The sequence below is a fragment of the Pygoscelis adeliae genome, unplaced genomic scaffold (assembly GCF_000699105.1).
Source record: "Pygoscelis adeliae isolate BGI_AS28 unplaced genomic scaffold, ASM69910v1 Scaffold16, whole genome shotgun sequence".
NCBI lineage: Eukaryota > Metazoa > Chordata > Aves > Sphenisciformes > Spheniscidae > Pygoscelis > Pygoscelis adeliae.
Window position 1 is genome coordinate 5,639,450 of NW_008825162.1, and position 19,365 is coordinate 5,658,814.

Sequence of the window (19,365 nt, forward strand, 5' to 3'; positions counted from 1 at the left end):
CTGGTGCTAATAGTTTTAACCACTTAAAGTTTTAAACACGTGGGAGATTCCCCCCCCCTCACTAATTTTGGGGAAGTAGAAATGAAAAGAAAGAGAGGGAGAGAGAGAGAAAGAGCTGAAACATTTGGAGCTGAGCACACTGTCCCTGTTTGCTATGTAAAGTATGCCTCATTTCTTTGATCTTGAGTAATAATAATTCTGGGGAGTTACACTGTTTTCATATGCTTCAAAGCTGTGTCAAAGTTTTGCTGCTTAAGGGTACTTCTTTATTCTATTGGCTCTTGGGTACTGAGATGACAGGTCCTCTGTACTAGGTGCAGGCTTTTTCAAGTCATAGCCTTCAGCAAAACATCAAATTACCAAATACAGGGTAACATACTTCTACACAAATGCCTTTCCTGTAGATATATTATACCATATATATTAAATACTTTAGTGTTACACGGTACATTTTATGTGCAATAGAAAGTGATGGTTTGAGGTAGCCTTAGGGGTACTTTTTTCCACAAGCAGAAAAAGCTAGTGTATACCGTATCAAGTATGGTTTTTACAGGACTTTCTGCCCGAAGGCCTTTGTAAATAAGTAATGATCAACAGATTGGCTGTGGGTTTTTGAAAAGCATGCCTGTGTCAGTTTGCATGATGGGGGAAGATTTTCAAAGTGGAGCCTGCTTTCATTGCCTGCTGAAGAGGGACTGAGGGAGAGTAGTCGTCCTGAGCCTGAGCTGTCTGCTCAGTAGCGCATCAGAATTGCTAAATACAGGTCGAGCGGCGAGTGGAGAACTTGCCAGGCTTCCAAATCCAGACATTGTTTTCCTCCTCTTCTCCCTTGCTGCTAAATTTATTCACCAGCCCTGTGTTGGCACCCTCGGCCTCTCCCCAGACCCAATGGCCTCTTTGTCTTACCCTTTATCTACACCGACTTAACTTTGGTTCAAGGTGCTAAATAAGAGAAAGTGGATTGAATCAGAAGAGAACTGTTAAGCTTTGTGTGTAACGGCCAAACGCTTTTCTCCTTTCCGATAAACAAAGGTGGGCTGTATTATCTGCTATTTTGTATCCTCATAAATTAGCTAACGTGACAGGTACTTGCTTTCCTGCCCAGAAATCTTTAGTGTATGTCAGCTAAAAGTACACAAGGGGTAAATCAGCTAAAGCACTGTCATGTCTGTAGCTGATATTGATCTTTGCAATATTTTTCCTAAATTTACTTTAAAAGCTCCTTTTCAAAGCCAGCTTCACCCCTGTCCCGCCCACAGAAACAGCTGGCTACTTTGCAGACTTTTCCTCAGCTACAGTCCTGGATCTAGAGGGGGCCTGGAGGACAAGAAGTCTGGAGCATGTAAAGGAGGAATATGTGAAAAGTTCATTTATAAATTGTAATCAGAGTCGTGACGTTCGAGTCACTTTCTGAGCAGCCCTACAGTTAAGATAACGTTGAAAATGCTGCGTAGATTTCAGATTTCCACAGTGGCTGGGGCAAATCAGGGAAGAGGGTATTATGCCATGAGATAAAACTTTATGACTTCTGCTGTCACTGGAGTAGAACAGAGGACAGAAGCTGTATCACAGGGATTCCCTGGGACATCATGACAAGAGGTCTGACAGGTGCTTATTTAGACCTGCTCCGAAAATGGGAATTTTTGAGATTTACTCACACATAAGTAGAAAGCTGTATTACCAAATATGATCCGGATAGATAGATTGAAGGCATCTTTTCAGTGTCATCTTTTTGATGTTATTGTCTCTAAGTGCCAATAAATTACTAGCTGAAATAAATAGATGGTAGGCATACAAATGTTCTTTGTATACATCACAAACGGTCTAGATTCACATTTAGAAAGTCACCGTTCTAACTGAATCCTGCATCACATCAAACGACATGAGCAGAATCACACTGATGCAACACAGGAAGAATCTAATCAGAAACAAATCCTTCAAATTCCAACTATAGCTACAAATGCAAATTAACTAGAAAAATATTCTGCATTGTCATGGCTGTTTCTATCTGTTTTACATCAAGAGAAGTCTGTCCCATTAAACCCACAAGAACGTGGGTATTATTTAAAAGTAACTTAATCTCCAACAGGAAAAAACGGATGCTTCTCCTGTGGAGATGTGAATGCAAAGAAATCCTATTCCAATAAAAAGTAAAATTAAAACAGGAAGTAGAAGGAAAAGAAAGGAAAGCTGTGAGTAGCAGAGTAATCGCATATCAGGTCTCCTTCTTCAGGAGACAGAGAAGAAAAGTAGAATCATTTGATCCCTCTGGTGTCGTGCAGCGATATCAAGTCACCTGTTCATCATCTCACAGTCACAGGTTTTGATGCATGTTATTGATGAACAGCCATGTTAAATATGAGGAGGCTATGTCGCCCGAATATCAAATAGCAAACCTAGTTTTAAAAAAAAGTGTCATTTTGGATTCCAGAATGACCAGTAAAAATGTGAAAAGCCCTGGATATGAATCAAAAAAGCCACTTAAAAGGATTGTTGCTGGGGCTCGAGTCCACGCTTAATGCTTTGGTAGCTGCTACTGCATGAGTGGAATACACTGACTTGAAGGAAATGTCAGCCCAGCTGAGTCAAACTACCTCTTAATGCAAGAACAAATAGCATATGACAGGGCCCAAGGGGCCTGAAGAGCAAACAAATAGTTTGTCCCTGTCCACTCTGAATGTGGTGGTGTAGTTGACATAGGCCTCTAGACAAGTAGCATACTCAGCAAAGGGTCATTATCATTAGTGTCCCTGATCACATAAGAATCAGAGGCATCAGAGGACACTGGGTTTTCGGCGTGTTGCCAAGGAGAATTTCATAAGCCTGAGGATTTTTCTTGATCAAGGATCTAAAATAATTCCCAAGCAAACGATAAAACTTGCTCAGAGACTGTCAAGACCCAGCTAAGTGACACGGAAAAAAAGTGAGCTTTTTGGCATGCGTTTCCGGAAACCTGATGAGATTATTTATCCGAAGTTGAGGGGGAAACGGCCTGTCTTTTTTGCTGAAGTTGGCTATAATATTCTAAGTATATGAACAATGGCTGTGCACATTTATCTTCTCATCCGCAAACCCAGCTACATACAGCTCAAATGTACACACACATTTCTGCTAGTGCCACGCAGGATTAATTTGTATCGCCCCTGCCATCGTAGTGCTGCCCTCCCATGAGCTGAAACTGTGAGCTTTCTCATAGGAACCAAAAAAAGTGATGGGAGGTCTAGAGGGGAAAATTTCTCAAGCAAAAACTGGTAAAATAAGTTCAATGTGATCATTTTCCATGACTCCCCTAAACCAGGCATGAAGGTAAGCTTTGAAGAGGTGAAAGCTCACTGAGTAACCATAATAATGGTTTATATTTATGTCCCTCAGCCTTGGAGATTTCCATCATGTTCTCTAAAATTTACGTCCTTTGTTAAGGATTTACAAGGCTGACTTTATGCAGTGCTAATATGCAATGATAACTAAGCTGCGACACAGCAGGTATTTAACAGCACATTTCACGTCCTGATTCTGTTTTACAAGTTCACTACAACCGACAGGAGTAGCTCAGTAATCACTGTGTTGTCTTAGACCTGTTTTTAACAAGGTTATAGAATGAAAAGGTTTGAATGATAGCAGGTGGTATATGTTAGCCCTCTGACTGTTGCTGCCGTTGGTAGTTGTGCTGTAAACCACAGGAATAAGAACAGTATCAGATTTTTTTTGAGAGTACTGTGAAATCTTGCAAAAGGGTTTTTGAGATGAGAGCACAGTGTCGGGAAAGAAAAGGAGAATTTTCCAGCAGAAAAAATCAACAGGCTTTTTTATGGAGTTCAGGGTAACAGAAGATCCACTCAGACCAAGGCAATGGAAAGAAAAAACTCTTTAGCTTTAAACTGGCTTTAAAGAAAATAACGTTTTCTTATAAACTTTGCCTTGTGAAAGTGGTAGCTTTTATTGTAAGGTATAAAGGCTACACACTTCATTTAAGTTGCAAAAACCACCCCTATATTTTATGATGCCACTTAACTGTGGGTTTATTTTTTTACAAATGAAATACTATTTTGTCAGGTACATTCTCCTGCCACTCAAAGATTGCTAATGCTGTAGCTTGAGTAGATATAAATGGGAAATATTAAAACCAGAAGATACATTGGCTTTGTGCCTTGTCTCCCCCTCATTAAATCACTCATGTAAAAGTCTAAAAGTTAACTATTTTGTTACTTTTCTATGTGAGAGGAGTCGTACTTCAGAAGCATATTCTGAGCACGTCCTGAGGTATCAAGATACATTAATGAGCAAGAGTCTTACAGTAAACAGCTCTATATCAGTGTCCTTAGTAGTCTTGATAAATTAACGTGAACTCTTCAGCAAGGCTTCTGAGGATAAAAAGAACTTCAGCAACATCTGGTCAGAGAGAGAGGAAAGGAAGGAGAATTGTTAGTATTCTTCGCACTGTAATTCAGCCCATAAGCTTGCACAGGGCACTAGGTACCAACCACTGTGTTAGAGATATTCTTCTTTGTAGATTTAGGGAAAACGTCAGGCAGTGTGAGATTGTAGCCAATATTAGGATAGCTTCTGAATATGACAATGAAAGCATTTAACAGTAAACTGCAGGTTTTCTTTCTCTTGTCGCACTGGGTTTTCTTCTCTAAAGCCCCGTGCATCTGGGCATTGAATCCTTACAAATTTCATTGCTGATTAACCTGTGAAAGGAAAGATCGGTAAGAGAGTGTCATTAGCGTAACACACACAGGCAACAAATTCTCATTACAACTTAATGCCATCCACACAGACTGCAGAGGGTCACAGGGAACGGCTAATGGTAGCCGACAAATGTTGGCTGTATTAGTCACAAAACATTTGCTGAATTCCATCAGAATGTCGTGACAACCTTCACAGCTAGTCCCAGCGAGCTGCCGGAGTCAGTGGAGTTTGCCTGTGACAAGCCGTCACTCTATCTTGGTTGAGCTTTATAGCACCAGTCAAAGCAGTCAGAGAAGATTGAAGTGACAGAGGCCCACTGAGTAAATAGGGAAACATGCAGCACATCATGAAATATTCAGCCAGGGTGTAAAAGCTCTAAATGCTTTTTCAATTATTAGCACCTGCACTGGCTGCATACATCTAACACTAACAGCATGTTAATTGCCACAATTTGTTAGGGTAGTTGTAGGAGAAATTTCAAAAGCATGAGGCATTCTCTAGCGTGTCTTCAGTTCCTATCTTACCTTCAGCAAACCCACTCCTTCCTCCTAAAATCAAGTATGTGTGTGTGCATACACGCGCAAACACACATCCACATCCAAAGGCAGGGAGGAAAAGTCAAAAGTCCTGGCCCGCACACAAGGTGACTTTCAAGGCCCCGAATCTCGAGCAGTAGACTTTTTGTGGGCAAAACCCAGATATAGTATATCTACCTGAGAAAGGCCTAACTGCAGACTTTAACAAACACAAGTTGAAGAGGAGTTGTGTTGTTCCCAGGGGTGTTTTGCCATTGATTTTATATAAGGAGAATTTTATTGTAGGGCAGAATAAAAAGTAGCCAAGACATTGTTTTCCTGATGTGCAAAGACTAACAGATGACAGTTTATTTTCAAACAATACCAGGGTCCTTACTGGTCATATAGTATTCTCCTTCCCAGTGCTCAACGTACTGAGCAGTTCCACTGCAGATCAATTAATGCTCAAATTTGCATATGAATGATAGCAAGAGGGTTAAGACAAAGGTGACAGAATCCAAGGATATGCTAAACAATAGTCACTTATTGAGGCAGCCATTTGGCCTCGAATGGTCTTTTCAGTTCTCTCCGTCCCCAGTCATTACTCAGAAGTTCCAGACTCAAAAACTCCAAGTAAATAAGTCTGCAGTAGTTATAAATGTGTGCTAGAAAAGCAGTGCTCTTGAACATGTCATGTTGGCTTCCTCGCAATAGGTTTGTTGGAAGTGGGATTTAGGGTTTTGCTTTAGGCCGTTGTCTTCCAGGCAGGCTTTTTGGGGTTGCAGCTGTAGCATGGCATTTAGCATCGTTTTCAAGTTTAATTGATCATAAGTGGCATTATATGCTTTTCAAAACCTTGAAAAGATGGTATTTTGCTCTTCATTTTAAGTCATGCGTATGTAATGTCTGCCATAAGAACCAGAGAAGCTATTTTTAAACTGGGGTTATGGATGAGGGAAGATTAACTTTTGCTCCTTTTCTCCCATGCATGTTACACATGCCTTTCTTTTCCTAGCTGGAATGACCAAATGCTTTGGTCATTGCAAGCTATAAAAGCCAACATCTCGATTAAAAAAACCACTATGGATTTTAATTGGTAGAAGGCGGTTTCTTCCTCTAATTTTAATTTTTTAAGCCGATGACTTTACAGCCCTGGAGAACATAACAACTGCGGCACTAATACAAGCATTTCCACAGTAACCTGCCAATGTGACTCAAGCATGGCTTGACAGGGCCATCTTCAAGGGTGAGGGGGGCAGAGAGGCTCTAGGAGCATTCAGTCCATGATTTGGCTGTAAGGGCAACAACTGTAATGCTTTGTGTAATATGAATTTTAATGGGAAGAGGGTGTCCAAAGCCCTTAGGCAGATTTGACAGCTTTGGCCTCTGTGTGTCTGTCTTAATTAATTTTTAGTATTTGCAAAACAGGTTTAGATCATCAGATTAATGAGAGTGTATATGTCCAAAGTAGTAATACAATTTTATTACTGTATTACTTCATAAAATGACCACATTTAAAAAAAAAAAAGGTCCAAACATCAATTCAGTTTTTAAGTACATAAGCCAGTGTATCTTCTAACATCTGAGGACAAAGTTGGACCTTGGTAGTAAACAGTTTTCACCCTCCATAGACATCTTCAGGGATTGCTTTAATGAGAATGAAAAATCTTTGATTAAAGAGAGATTAAAATAGTAGCTTAGCCCAGAAGATTTAAATTTAATAAACACACATATGTAAAAACCCCACAGATTCTGAAACACAAAGCGTGGCTAGTCTTACCACGGTTTCCTTCTCAGGCAATAATCCATTCCCCTAGAGTAATAGTAGTATATTAGCATACTTTCTTTTTGTGTGACCCATCCTGTTGGCTTCTTTTAAGGCTCCCACTTGCTGTACTCCAAGCAGTGAAGCAGAGGATCCAAACAGTTTATCATATTGCAAATAAGTGCATGTATTGATTTAAAAAAAATTTTTTTTTTTTAAATCTCAATTTGTTACCTAAAACTTCAATAGGGAATTGTATCTGATGATTCACATTCATCACCCCTTCCATAGCACACTTCTGTTTAAACCTAAGATAACTAGAAAATATAGTATTGAGGTAAAATTCTAATAAATCTTTGACACAAGCTACTTTGAATATTCCCTTGTAGGATGCAAGGCCCTTACCCAAAAGAGACCTATGCTAGGCTTTAAGCGCACACACGCTAAAAATTGCCTCAGACTTCAAGGCAGTTGGCCATAATTTGATGTCAGATAGCTGTTATCACCTGCTTTGTTGTAAGATTCCTTTCAATTTGTATAATTTCTGTGACTGGGATTAGAGTATTGCTAAATTCTCATTTGTGCGAAAGCTTCAGATGATCTCTTTAGTTTTAAATCTCAGAGCAGAAAAGAAACACCGATTAGAAAATTAGAATGTGGCATTTTTTACAAATTGATTTATTATAGTTTCTCTGATGAAGGGAAAGGGAAAAGGAAAATTCCTTCCTATATGCATCTAATTTCTGAAAGAAAAAAGAGAGGCGATTTGAGCAGTGAACTTTGCTTTTGTTTCAGTGCTGTGCTACGAAAGGCCGATGGAGAAATGTCTCGTGAAAGTTTAGGGGGGGGAAAAAAACCAAAACAGGTAGAAAAACTTTTCTCAGTGGAAGCTCCTGAAGATTCCTAACCTTTTGGCAAAACTTCTTATTTTGAAACACATAGCTAAGACATTCCATCAGAAAAAAATAGCTAGGACAGAGTACCACTAAATGTTGTCTGAACATTAGTACAACCTTCAAATGGAATTGTATCCATGCTTGCAGATCTTACTGTACCACATGCAACTATGAGCAGCAAGGAACGCCCTATGAACAGCATCACAGTTAGCTCTCAGCCAAAACTACTACGGCTACAGTTCGCTGATGAATGGAGTAAGAGAATGCAGAATCTAGATATTATTCTAGAAATTAAAAAAAAAACCAAACCAAAAAGCCCACAACAAAACCCTTTGGTACAGCTTTTGCACCAAGAAGTCCCCTCTGCTTCCCACAAAAGAGGGAGCACACTTATGCAAGGCCTTTCTTTACTAAACCTGGAGTAGGGTCAGAGACTCCAGGTAGTGCCCTAGAGACTCCTCTGCTGCCAGTGGGTTGACAGTGAAATGCACTGAACTGTAACTGTGTTGAGTGAATGTAAAAAACTTGAAAACACAGTGTTTCTTTTTCCAGATGAGTCTGACTTATGCCTTTGCCATGTAGTGCATTCCTTTTTCTTAAAGCATCGAAAGATTCTGGTTTAAAAGGAACATTGTATTAATAGTTTCTCAAGCCACAATAGTTTCTCTTAAGCCACTTTCTATGGAGTTGACCCTGTTTGAGTGAAATGAATGAGAATTTTCCACTGATTTCAATGGATATATAATCAGTGGCTATAAAACTACACAAATTAATCACCCTGATGGAATTAGAGATTATACCTTTCTTAGGCACATAAGCATAACTTTTAAGCGTGGTAACTTATCGTACTATATTCAGGATAAATTAACCTATGTCATACACAGTGTTCTAAGTCTGCTTTAGTAGACAATGCAGAAGAGAGGTTCTTACCGCAGTCTGCTGGCCCATATGCTTTAAAAGCAGTAAACTTTCCAGTTTTGGGAGTTCAGCCAGTACGGGCATTTCTTTAGCAGGCTTCAAAAAGTGAGCTGCTTTAAAATTTGGCTACCTGTCTCAGAGTACTTAGCATATTCGTACTTTGCAAATATTTTCTTCTTTGAAATGTTACAGTTCTGTATCAGGATATTTCAAGTATTCATGACAAAAACCTTAAGTAAAGACCGTAGTTTTGCCAGACGAAGCTCTCTTCCCTCCTTGAATTTAAGATTTTAGGGTCAGTTTACCCTGTGCCTTGTAAACACGGTCCTCCTTCTAATGCTATTGTATAATGCAATCACTTAGGGGTCCTCACTAGCATCTGACTGTGTTGGATTCACTTAGGACTTAGCTTAATGTTTGATTTTAGTGTATCAATTAAAGAACTGTATGCGTCTCTGCTTAGAAGTAACTATATTGCTGGAGAGCAAGTTTATAAAAGTGTCTTTTATTTGCTTGTCCTTTGAGAAGCCTTGTGCTTTAAAATCTTGCTGCAAAAACACTTAGAAGGTTATCACAGGTAGAGTTGTCCGAGAAAATGGACATTGTTGTTTGGTATTAAAATCATGTTTTCCAGATGTGGGCATTTGTTAGTCAGTCTGCTCTAAAATGACATTCTGTTGAATCTTTAAAGGGCTTCAGTTTGGGAAAGCAAAATATGATTGGGCAAATTGCTAAAATATTTAAAGTGCAGCCTGTTAAAGCTTTTACTGTGAAGAGCATCACGTCAGAAGTTGTATGTGGTAAAAGCAAGTAATTGGCTTTCCATACTTATGCCAGTCAGTCAGCATGGGGCTCTGTTTCTGTCCCTTCTACTTCATTGCAGATGCTAATAGCAACTCCGATATTTATTTTGGAGGGGTGGGACTGGAAAGAAAAAGAACTTTTGTGGATGTGATGGTGTCAGAAAGCCCTGTTTAAAATTAGACTTTTATTGGTGTAGAAAGAGTATAGAAAATCTTCGAAACTGCACCCAAAATTTAAAAATTAACTTTTTTTTCTTTTCAGCTTTTGTTTAAAAGTGCCCGCATTGAAAGCATGTTAAAGCGTAAATACATTTCATTTTTTCACTTTTATCCCTCTTTGTACACAGCTCTTGGGATGTCTTTCCATCCATAATTCATAATATTTTCCACTTATGTTGTCCTCAACTTGTTTTTCCCCAGGCATGACCCCTTGTTAATTCCTGGCAACGAGCAGATTGACAATATGGATGCCAATGTGAAAAAATATGATTCTACAGGGATGTTTCATTGGTGTCCGGCCAAGGACATTGAAAAGGTCATTTTGGTAGGTATTGATGATAAGCTGTGTTTGAAAAGAGGTTATCTGAACCATAGAACTGATGTCTAATGGATTAATAAATTAATCTCCGCTATCATGAAATCCAGCGTATTGAAATCAGAAACACAGCATGGTGAAATCAAAGCTAGAATTTTGGTTAAAGAATTCTAATTATATAAATCTGTATGCCAAGTGCAACGATAAAATTGGTCCAAAATAGAACATTTCTTTTTCATAAGCTGAAATTTGCATATTGAGTTTAAATCTTTAGAGAATTAAGATTGGAAATATTTAAATGTTTACACACCCCATTTATCTCTTTAGACAAGGCAGTAATGGTTCTAATACAGGCAAGTGTTGCTTTGAATTATCTCTTATTTATTTATGTGAATTTTGCTCTCTTAGAACTTCTCTCTCAATTTCCAACATTTCAAGATGCCCAAATAGGCCAGAGTAAGTAGTACTACTACTCTGCCTTTCTAGCATGCTGCAGTGAGCCTAGTCTGTTTGTTTCGTTTGTTTAACTGGGGAAACCATCAAACTGACTCAAGTCATTAAAAATAATTAGAAGGCCTATCACAGTCTATTTTGCTCGGTGAAAGTTTGTGCCACTTGTGTTCATGTGCTCATACCTAAGAGTAACAAGTAACTAACTCCAGATCTCATACGCAAAACTGATGATATTTGAAATGAGCTCCCTGGTGGATCTTCACTTTGTCGCACTTCATAAAGCTTTTCCTGAGCCTGCTCTCTTAGATTTTCCTGCACTGTGGCGTGGTGTAGCCGACGATGGTGACAGCCCCGGTTTATTCCAGCAATCAGGGGTTAAAAGCTTGTCTCCACTTCTCCTCAGGGGTTTCTGTAATAACCGTGACATTGCCTGGAATTGCAATATCAGTGCTTAAACAATCAAGCAAGTAAATTCCGAATTCTAGAGACTGCGCTGTGAGACGGGGTTTGGCTGAACAGCTTTAAATAGTCTGCATTTATATGTATTCAGCAGGCAAGGAGGGGCAGCCCTGCTGTACAATACTTTGTCATAGACAGAGATAGAAATCTGCCTTCATGCTCTAAACACATTCTAGCAGACAACCTTCACATGTTGTCCCACTTTGAAAAGTGTTTCTCCAAAAATGGCGCTGTGGAGTGCCTCATTTATCATCTCTTGGTGATGCCATGTCAGTTTTTCCCCCGACTAGCCTGTGAATCTGTAAGTCTGGCCAGGTTCTTTCTGCTTCATGCATCATCACCAATAAAGACGCTGCCAGCAAAATGCTTCCCTGCGCCTTTTCAAACTCACAGTCCACAATTTATGTCTGCATTCATATCCGTGCAAATTTAACGCGGTCCTTAGAGACCACACAAGTACAAATTAGTACATAATTTGAAGATGATGGGATTTCCCAGGTTGTCTTCTAATAGATACTGGATGATGCCTCAATCAGAGAAGAATTCATTTTTCTGCCCAAGGTCTGTTTTGGCTCTGTGAGATTCCAGCGCTATCAGGTAGTAAGAACTTTTTTTGACATACAGTCAAATGTACGTGGCTACATACAGATCAATGACTATAGAGTGACATTTTTTACTTAATTTCTTTCAAGACTTGATCTCTGTCTTGTGAAGTCAGAGCATTCCAGTCCCATAGGCAGAGGCATGGGACAACTTACACACTTCACTTGAGCATTCGCTCATGTCTTCTGCTGTTTGAAGGGCCAAGACCACTCTCTTGGTAGAGTTGTATGAAAATCAGTGTAATTGCCCCAGGGAAACTGAAAGCTCATGTATTTCTTAACTGATGAGAAAACTTCTAATCAGAGTTCCCGTTCTTCTTACATAGTGAAAACCTCTGCTGCGTATTCCAATCTGTATTGCACATTGTCATGCTTCCGTAATTTAGAAAAAGGACATATACTATGGGTAAGTGAGGGGAAAATTTTGCAGTTCACCATTGTCTTAGTTTTATTCAGTGGCAAAACTTCTATGTAATGGTACTGAGTGTACAGCTTCTTGGCAATACGACATCAGTGGATCTGCAGCTACTTGATGGAGTGCAATAATGCTAAGACTGGCTCCAGAAATGAAGGTAATTTTTTCTTAATGACTTTATTTAATCATCTTGGTGTTTGAGTTGCCGGCTCAACTGACATTACCACTGATGAAATTAGTGCAAAAATTTATTCTTGTCACTGAGACAAGAAGATAATTCCGAACATCATTTAAATGTTCTCCATGAGACTTTTTTCCTTCTATCTATTCAACAACTCAGGAAGTCCAGGGGGCCTAAAAAGTTAGTCACGATCTTGCACACTAGTTTTTTCTTACTGAGAGAAGCTCTGTGGAGTATGGTGGGCACCTGTTGTAAAGCAGAGCAGTGTAGAGTGTTCTTTGATTGCTTCTCAGGGTAGTAGCAGCTTGTCCTAAAATAAGAACTTTGACTCTAAGAGAAAACGGTCCTCAATTCACAAGATATATGTAATATCACAAAGCCTGCTAAGACCGTTGGGCACTCACGTTTTCCTTTTCAAATTGGTCCTGAAAAAAACGCACTAGTGATTCGTCAGCTAAGGCATGGTTTTGCATCTCTTTTCTATAATCCTTCTAATGGCTAAATGCATAGTAGGTCAAATTCTGTTCTTAGCTAAACCCATAGTACTTTGATTGTAACCAGAGTCTTAATACACATGTGCAGAAACGTATACAGGACCAGAATGTGGTCCAGTACAATGTCTTCCCAAACACTGAAGGATTTGCAAACAAGAACAAAATTTTCTTCTGCTGAGCACGTTTGATGAAGGATGAATAAGGGTAAAATGAACAGCTGTTATCAAACCGCTTCTTTGTGCATGAACAATATTGACAGTTGTGTTTTTCCTGGTTTAAAACTCAATATATGATTTAAATTTCCCTTTGTTTCATTTCTCCCTTGTCTTTTTGTTTTGTTTTTTTTTTTTTAGACTCGAAGTGAAGCAGCGATGACAGTTTTAAGTGGGCATGTAGTCGTTTGCATATTTGGGGATGTTAAATCTGCTTTGATTGGATTAAGAAATTTAGTGATGCCATTACGAGCCAGCAACTTTCACTACCACGAACTCAAGCACATTGTGTTTGTGGGTTCACTTGAATACCTGAGGAGGGAATGGGAGACGCTGCATAACTTCCCCAAGGTTTCAATCTTGCCTGTAAGTCCAAAGCCATATTGTTGATACTTTGTTATTTAGGACACCAACTGGACAGATTCGTATTGACTTTGATCTTAGGCTTTTTTACTTTTGTCTGCTTATAGGCCTGAGGACCTAGATTTTTCCCTTTACTGTGTCTATGAAAACAGAGCCCTGTGAGACCTTATTAGACGATATTTGCCACAGTGTTTGGTTCCTCGTCATCCTCATCGGATGAATTTCAGCTGCCATCAAATGTGTTAGCTGTGTTATATATCGAACATTCACTGTAGTGCACTGCATGTAGCCAGTTCTGATGCTGTGATTTCCCTGACAGAATGACAGTAGTTATTTATGACATTATTTATGTATTTATACCACAAAACCTTTGAAAAAAATTATTGTTGCTCTATCTATATTCATAACAACTTTCTGTAGGCTGGCCTACTTTATAAGGAACATTGCCATAGCATTTCAGTTCAGAGTCCTGCCATACTCATGTACAGCAAAACCCTGACCCTATTGAAATCGATGAAAAGCTCCTATTGATTTTAGTAGGGACAACCACTAAAACCACAGTTCAAAGGTCCTTTTTCTCCTATATATGATTATCATTCACTCGTGTACCCAAAATGTAGAAACATGAGCTGCAGGACAAACAAATTAAGCCCTCCAAGCTAGCGATCTTGGGTGGTCATAGCTATAAATGACCCACAAAGACATAGGCAGGAGGGAAACGAGCCCACGGTGTAAGTACGAAAGAGAATGCTCTGTACGTTACAGAGTAAAGTTAGTTTGTATGTTTTTATCAGAATGAAAAATTAGGAATTTACCAGTTCTTAATAATTACCTTTCAGCAGTTAAAAAGAAATAAATCAGTGATGGATGTAACCTAAACTGAATAATTGGGAAAATAGCTATAGAATGGAAAGACTGCCTTCACTTCTGATTAATTCAGGCTGTAGGTCTTTGTTACTGTAAATGCAGTTTTAGTGTTAGCCCTTGGCTTTTTTCTGTAAACTGATCCAACAGATGGTGTCACAAGATTCTCTGCTGTCACAAAAATGGTGTCAATATCAGATTTGGTCAGTTAATATCTTCCTCTTCCTGCCAATCCCTTTTAATTCCAGTCACTGTGAAGGCTAAAGACTAAGGAATCAGAATTAAATTAATAATACTGTTGAACTGTGGAGCAGAATAGAATCCAGCTACTACTTCCAAACTATCCAGTATATAATGTGTATCCATGATAATAATGCATATTTGTAAAGTTTCAATTCTGAATTCGAAGAGGCATTAAGGAAACGTACACCACCTTTACATTCCCCAATCGGTTTGCACCCAAATTTAAAGTATTTTCGGACTAATTTCAAGTTAAGCAGCTTAAATAGTTAGGTAATGCACCTTTAAAAATACAGAATATGTAAAGGAATTGTATCTTACACAGTAATCAAGGGTGCTGAAGACCACACAGACTTCATTACTGCTTTTTCTTTTTTTTTTCCCAGCCTATCTGGTTCAAAATGATGATACAAAGTTAAAAATATCAGCATTATTCTGATCTAATTATACTAATTTAAAAGTCTGCTAAAGTTTCTGAGATCATACTGGTAGGAATTATGTGTTAAAGGGAGGCCACTCAAACTCTTTTCCTACTTCCCTGTGCTTTGGTTCACGAGGTAAAACTTGCTGCTGATATCTGATGGGGATGTGGTTACAGCTGAACATAAAAACATTTGTTCTGCTTTAAAAAAAAAAAGTGGAAATTTCATTTAAAGTCTGTATTAAAGGAGGCATTTAAGCTGCTGAGTAAACTCTTAAAAAGTAAGCAAATGCCAATTTTAAATATCCTCAGGCAGCCTTAATTCTGTCCCTTTGCATAAAATCATTAGGAGTAAGCCTTTAATTAATTACATGATTGCATATTATTTTTCCCCACAGGATTCCTGCTTCACTTGGTGCACAGTACAGACACAAAGGGCAGAATTAAGGTGGCAAGAATAATCATATACGAACTTCTGAGTACTTTATAACTAAATCATATCTGTTCAATATATACTGTTTTCCACAAGGTTTCATGCCTCAAATTATTGAAAGTAATGTGGAACAGTGAGGCTGGTATCTGAAACTAGGTGGCAATCACTGAATAAGAATTGAGCTCTGCCTTCACTTTGTGCATTTTAAATTCACTTTTGCATTGAATATTCTCAGTGGAGTTCAGGAGACATTCACCATGAGTGATCAGGAGATAGAAGAGTAGGGTCTTGACTCGGTTTTATGAAAGTCACTGTCTGACAGGGGGACAGCTTAGTCTTCTTATCATCATTAGGGTATTTGGGTACCAAACCATGTGAGGCAGCAGAGCAGAATCTAGTTTCCATAAAAAATCTTTTTTTTCCTGGACCTTGCAGCCCCTGTGACATAGACTTAATATTCTGTAACTAGAGATGTGGACTGTTGGGTGTGAAAGGCAAGCGTTATCTTTAAACAAAACATAATGGGTTAAGTGTCATGTCTCGTTTGTGTTACCTATGAAAAAAACCCACGGACTACCACAACATTTAATTTTAGTTATTGCGTTCTCTGATTGAGAATTGTGGAAGCAGGGAATGTTGCCTGATTCGTGCCCATTAAGATAAAGTCTTGTTTCTGTTTCAAAGGGTTTAATCACACAGCTTTGAAGATCAGTGTGTTTTCCTTCTAGAAGCACCAAAAACATGCGTTGAAAAGGATTAACCTTTTTTGTGTATTGCTTCGGGTAGAAAAAAATAGCTTTATCCTGATTGCATTTCAAATGTGTAGGACACATAATGCTTTCCTGTTTAAACTGCTATTCTTTTGCCCAAGACCATTGTGACTCGGTAGTAGATAAATAGACATTTAAAACACACCCCTTGTTATATTCAGAGAGCCAGAGGTTGCCACATGATAGCAACTTAAATCAAGACAATTTCAAGTCACCAATGAGATGTAGAATGCTGGCATTATTCCTGTTTCTTGTTTGTTAGTAATAGCTTGACTGAGGATTGAGACTGCACCTAAAATGCTGCCATCAGCACCAACTACCCTTTAGATTAGCACACATCTCCTATTCCCTGGCACATAGTTAGACCAGCTTAATGTCAGAGCATAAAAAAGATACTTGTTAAATAATTTCCCAAAGCTCCTTCTCAATCTTTAATTTGTTTTTTTTTTTTTTTTTTGTCTCCTGCCCCCCCGCCCCCACCTTTTTTTTTTCTCTGTGCCAAAGGGTACGCCATTAAGTCGGGCTGATTTAAGGGCTGTCAACATCAACCTCTGCGACATGTGTGTTATCCTGTCAGCCAATCAGAATAATATTGATGATGCTTCGCTGCAGGACAAGGAATGCATCTTGGCGTCACTCAACATCAAATCTATGCAGTTTGATGACAGCATTGGGGTCTTGCAGGCTAATTCTCAAGGTAAGGACTGCCCTATAATACTTCTCTGCAGTGCCTACAGGGGACAGGACCTGGCAGGAAGAATATCCCTCACTCAGTAATTCAAAGAGCCCTACATCAGCTTGCTTGACAGTTAAACCTGCTGATTGGTATGATGGCTTTTAAAGGGACAGTCACGTAGTTTCTCTGCTACATCACAAAGCACATCTTGCAGAGGAAAAATGAATGAACGTGAAACTGGCATTTTTCCTCATTTTAAAATGTTCCTAAAAAATAGAAAATCATTGCTTTCTCACCCTGCCCTGCTCTGTGGCTTTCTTACCAGGGCAGTTGTTATATAGCCAAAGCTAACTCACACTCACTTCGGAATACCTGAAGCCTCTGTCTAACAAGATTTCTTTTTTACGTAAAGCACATTGCAACCACAGAGAAAAAGAGCTGAGTGATACAAGCCAAAAAGTAAAATAAAAAGAATGAGAATTTTAAATTGTCTTTACAGTTCCTGTGCCTTCTTGCTCAAAAAGCCACTTAGAATTAACTCAAAGCTGATTTCTTCCCATGGTTTGACATGTACTCGTCCCATTTAAGGACATTGAACAAAATCCTTCGGTCTTTGCTGAGAGTAGGGGACTTTCATAGGTAGCCAAAGGCTATTTTACACCAACTGTGTCTGTGCAAAGCAGCTGCAAAGCAGTCATAAGCACCCTGGCAAAGACCATCAGTGTAAAAACAATCATCTTCCCATCCCTGAAGGGTCTTGCAGCTTATGCAGCTGAAGTCTTACCTTTGATACACCTATTAAGTGCTGCAGTAAATATTCCCTCTGCATCTAGCCCTGCTAAAAAGGTAGGTGTAGAAAGGATAGTGCTTTGGTCTGCAGTTTCCCCATGAGCCTGACCTAGAGATAGTTTTACCTCAAGGTCTGCGAGAACTAAGATTAAGTTCAGTTTTTCCTCTTTACGTTCTAATCAGGAAATAGGAATTATGAGCCAAAAATCAGAGGCAGCGGTGTAACTTCTTGAATATGGAAACTTCTTGAATGTGAAAAATTCTTTCTTAGAATCAGCAATAAAACTGTGGGATTTAATACTGGAACTAACTTGTACCAGGAAACTAAAAGTTTGAAATTTTCCAAGTCAGGTTGGATAGTTCTCTAGATAACAAGTAGATTTAGAGAAGAAGAGGAAGGAAGTGTTTTTCCCATGGGTGTTTGATGTTTCAAATCTGTGGCCTGGAAGCAATACAACCCCAAATATTTTAGAGTTCTTCCCTTAAAAATGTGTGAGACTGACTTGCTCACACTATGATAACTTATGATTAGGAAACTCATTGCAGAAGTGGAAGACAGGCATGGAGGTTCCTTGTTTTGCTGATTTAGACCTGGGATTTGAAATTTTGTACCTCAAAACCAAATGTGTACTTTCACTACCAGGCTATCGGCTATTCTTTGGTGGGTCTCTCTCAGCCTCCTATCATACATGTAATTAAAATCATCAAGAAATAGAATCTGTTTGTCTCACCCCTTTCCTCCCTTCCTTCCTGTTCTTGAGCATGGGCAGTCTGAGAGAATTTCCTTCTTCTGCCTTTGCTCAGAGGTTAGTCGTATTTCCAACACTTGGCTGTTGTATTTTACCTCTGGGAGTACCCTGGATCTTAGACCACCCCTGAATGAGGATGGAAGAACCTAGCAATATGAGAGTCTGGTGCACTACGTGAACACATCCATCCTTGGAGGTATTCAAGACCTGACTGCATAAAGCCCTGAAGAACCTGATCTGACCTCATAGCTGACCCTGCTTTGAGCAGGAAGTCAGACTAGAGACCCTCTGATGTCCCTTCCAACCTGAATTGTCCTATGATTCGATAATATCCAGGTCGCTGCTACAGCATAGCCCCTGTAGATCAGGAAGTGTAGACTGGGACCATGGTCCAAATCCCTTCAGCCCTATTCAACGTTGCTGATGCAGAGAAGCAGAGGCGCAATAGGTTAGCACATACTTACAAGTTTTGGACATTTCTTCAGGTAAATATCAGTCTGCATGCAAAAAAAAAAGTGTCTCTTTCTGTAGCTTTTCTGGGGAAACAGGGCATAACGTAAGGAGGTAACCAGCAGCCTATTTCAGTTGGGAGCACTGACTAGGGAGGGGTTCTTCTAAAACCAGTTGCTTCAGAAAATAATTATCTTCCCAGTAAATTCTCTGCTTATGCTATCCACAACTCCTGAATTGGTTGCATTGCTTTCAGTACAGTAAATTTTCTTGAAAGACCTTGAATGCAATAGTTAGACTGTCAGAAGCAATTAGATCAATAGATAGCACAAACTTCACTGGGAGTTACATCCAATGTGACATTTTTGTCTATGAGATGCAGTTTTAACGTACGGTGGACACAACTATCATGACAATTATATAAACCAGGTAATTCAACTTCTGCTGGTCAACAAGCAGCATACTAGAACCACCTCACAGCTCCTTACCGGCAATTAAGAACCTTTATTTACAGAGCGAGCTGTCATTTTACTTTTGCTTAAACATTTGTGTATTATTTGACATACTTACTTGTCCTTAACGCATTAGCTGGTACAAACCTTAAGTGTTGCCAATCTGAGTTTTTCTAGATCTGAAGGTATGATTTCGAATTAAGTCATTCCTCACCAGC

General features: G+C 39.1%; 1 protein-coding gene across 4 annotated transcripts in view; it reads left to right on the forward strand.

Moving 5' to 3' along the window:
- The window catches only part of KCNMA1 (potassium large conductance calcium-activated channel, subfamily M, alpha member 1), a 513,257-nt gene that overhangs the window by 446,877 nt on the left and 47,015 nt on the right, over positions 1-19,365 (forward strand). For all 4 annotated transcript variants that reach the window (XM_009328726.1, XM_009328723.1, XM_009328725.1 and 1 more), the window contains 3 exons: positions 10,010-10,133; positions 13,082-13,306; positions 16,536-16,728. In XM_009328726.1, the coding sequence (XP_009327001.1) occupies positions 10,010-10,133; positions 13,082-13,306; positions 16,536-16,728 (542 nt within the window). The remainder of the gene's footprint in view (positions 1-10,009; positions 10,134-13,081; positions 13,307-16,535; positions 16,729-19,365) is intronic.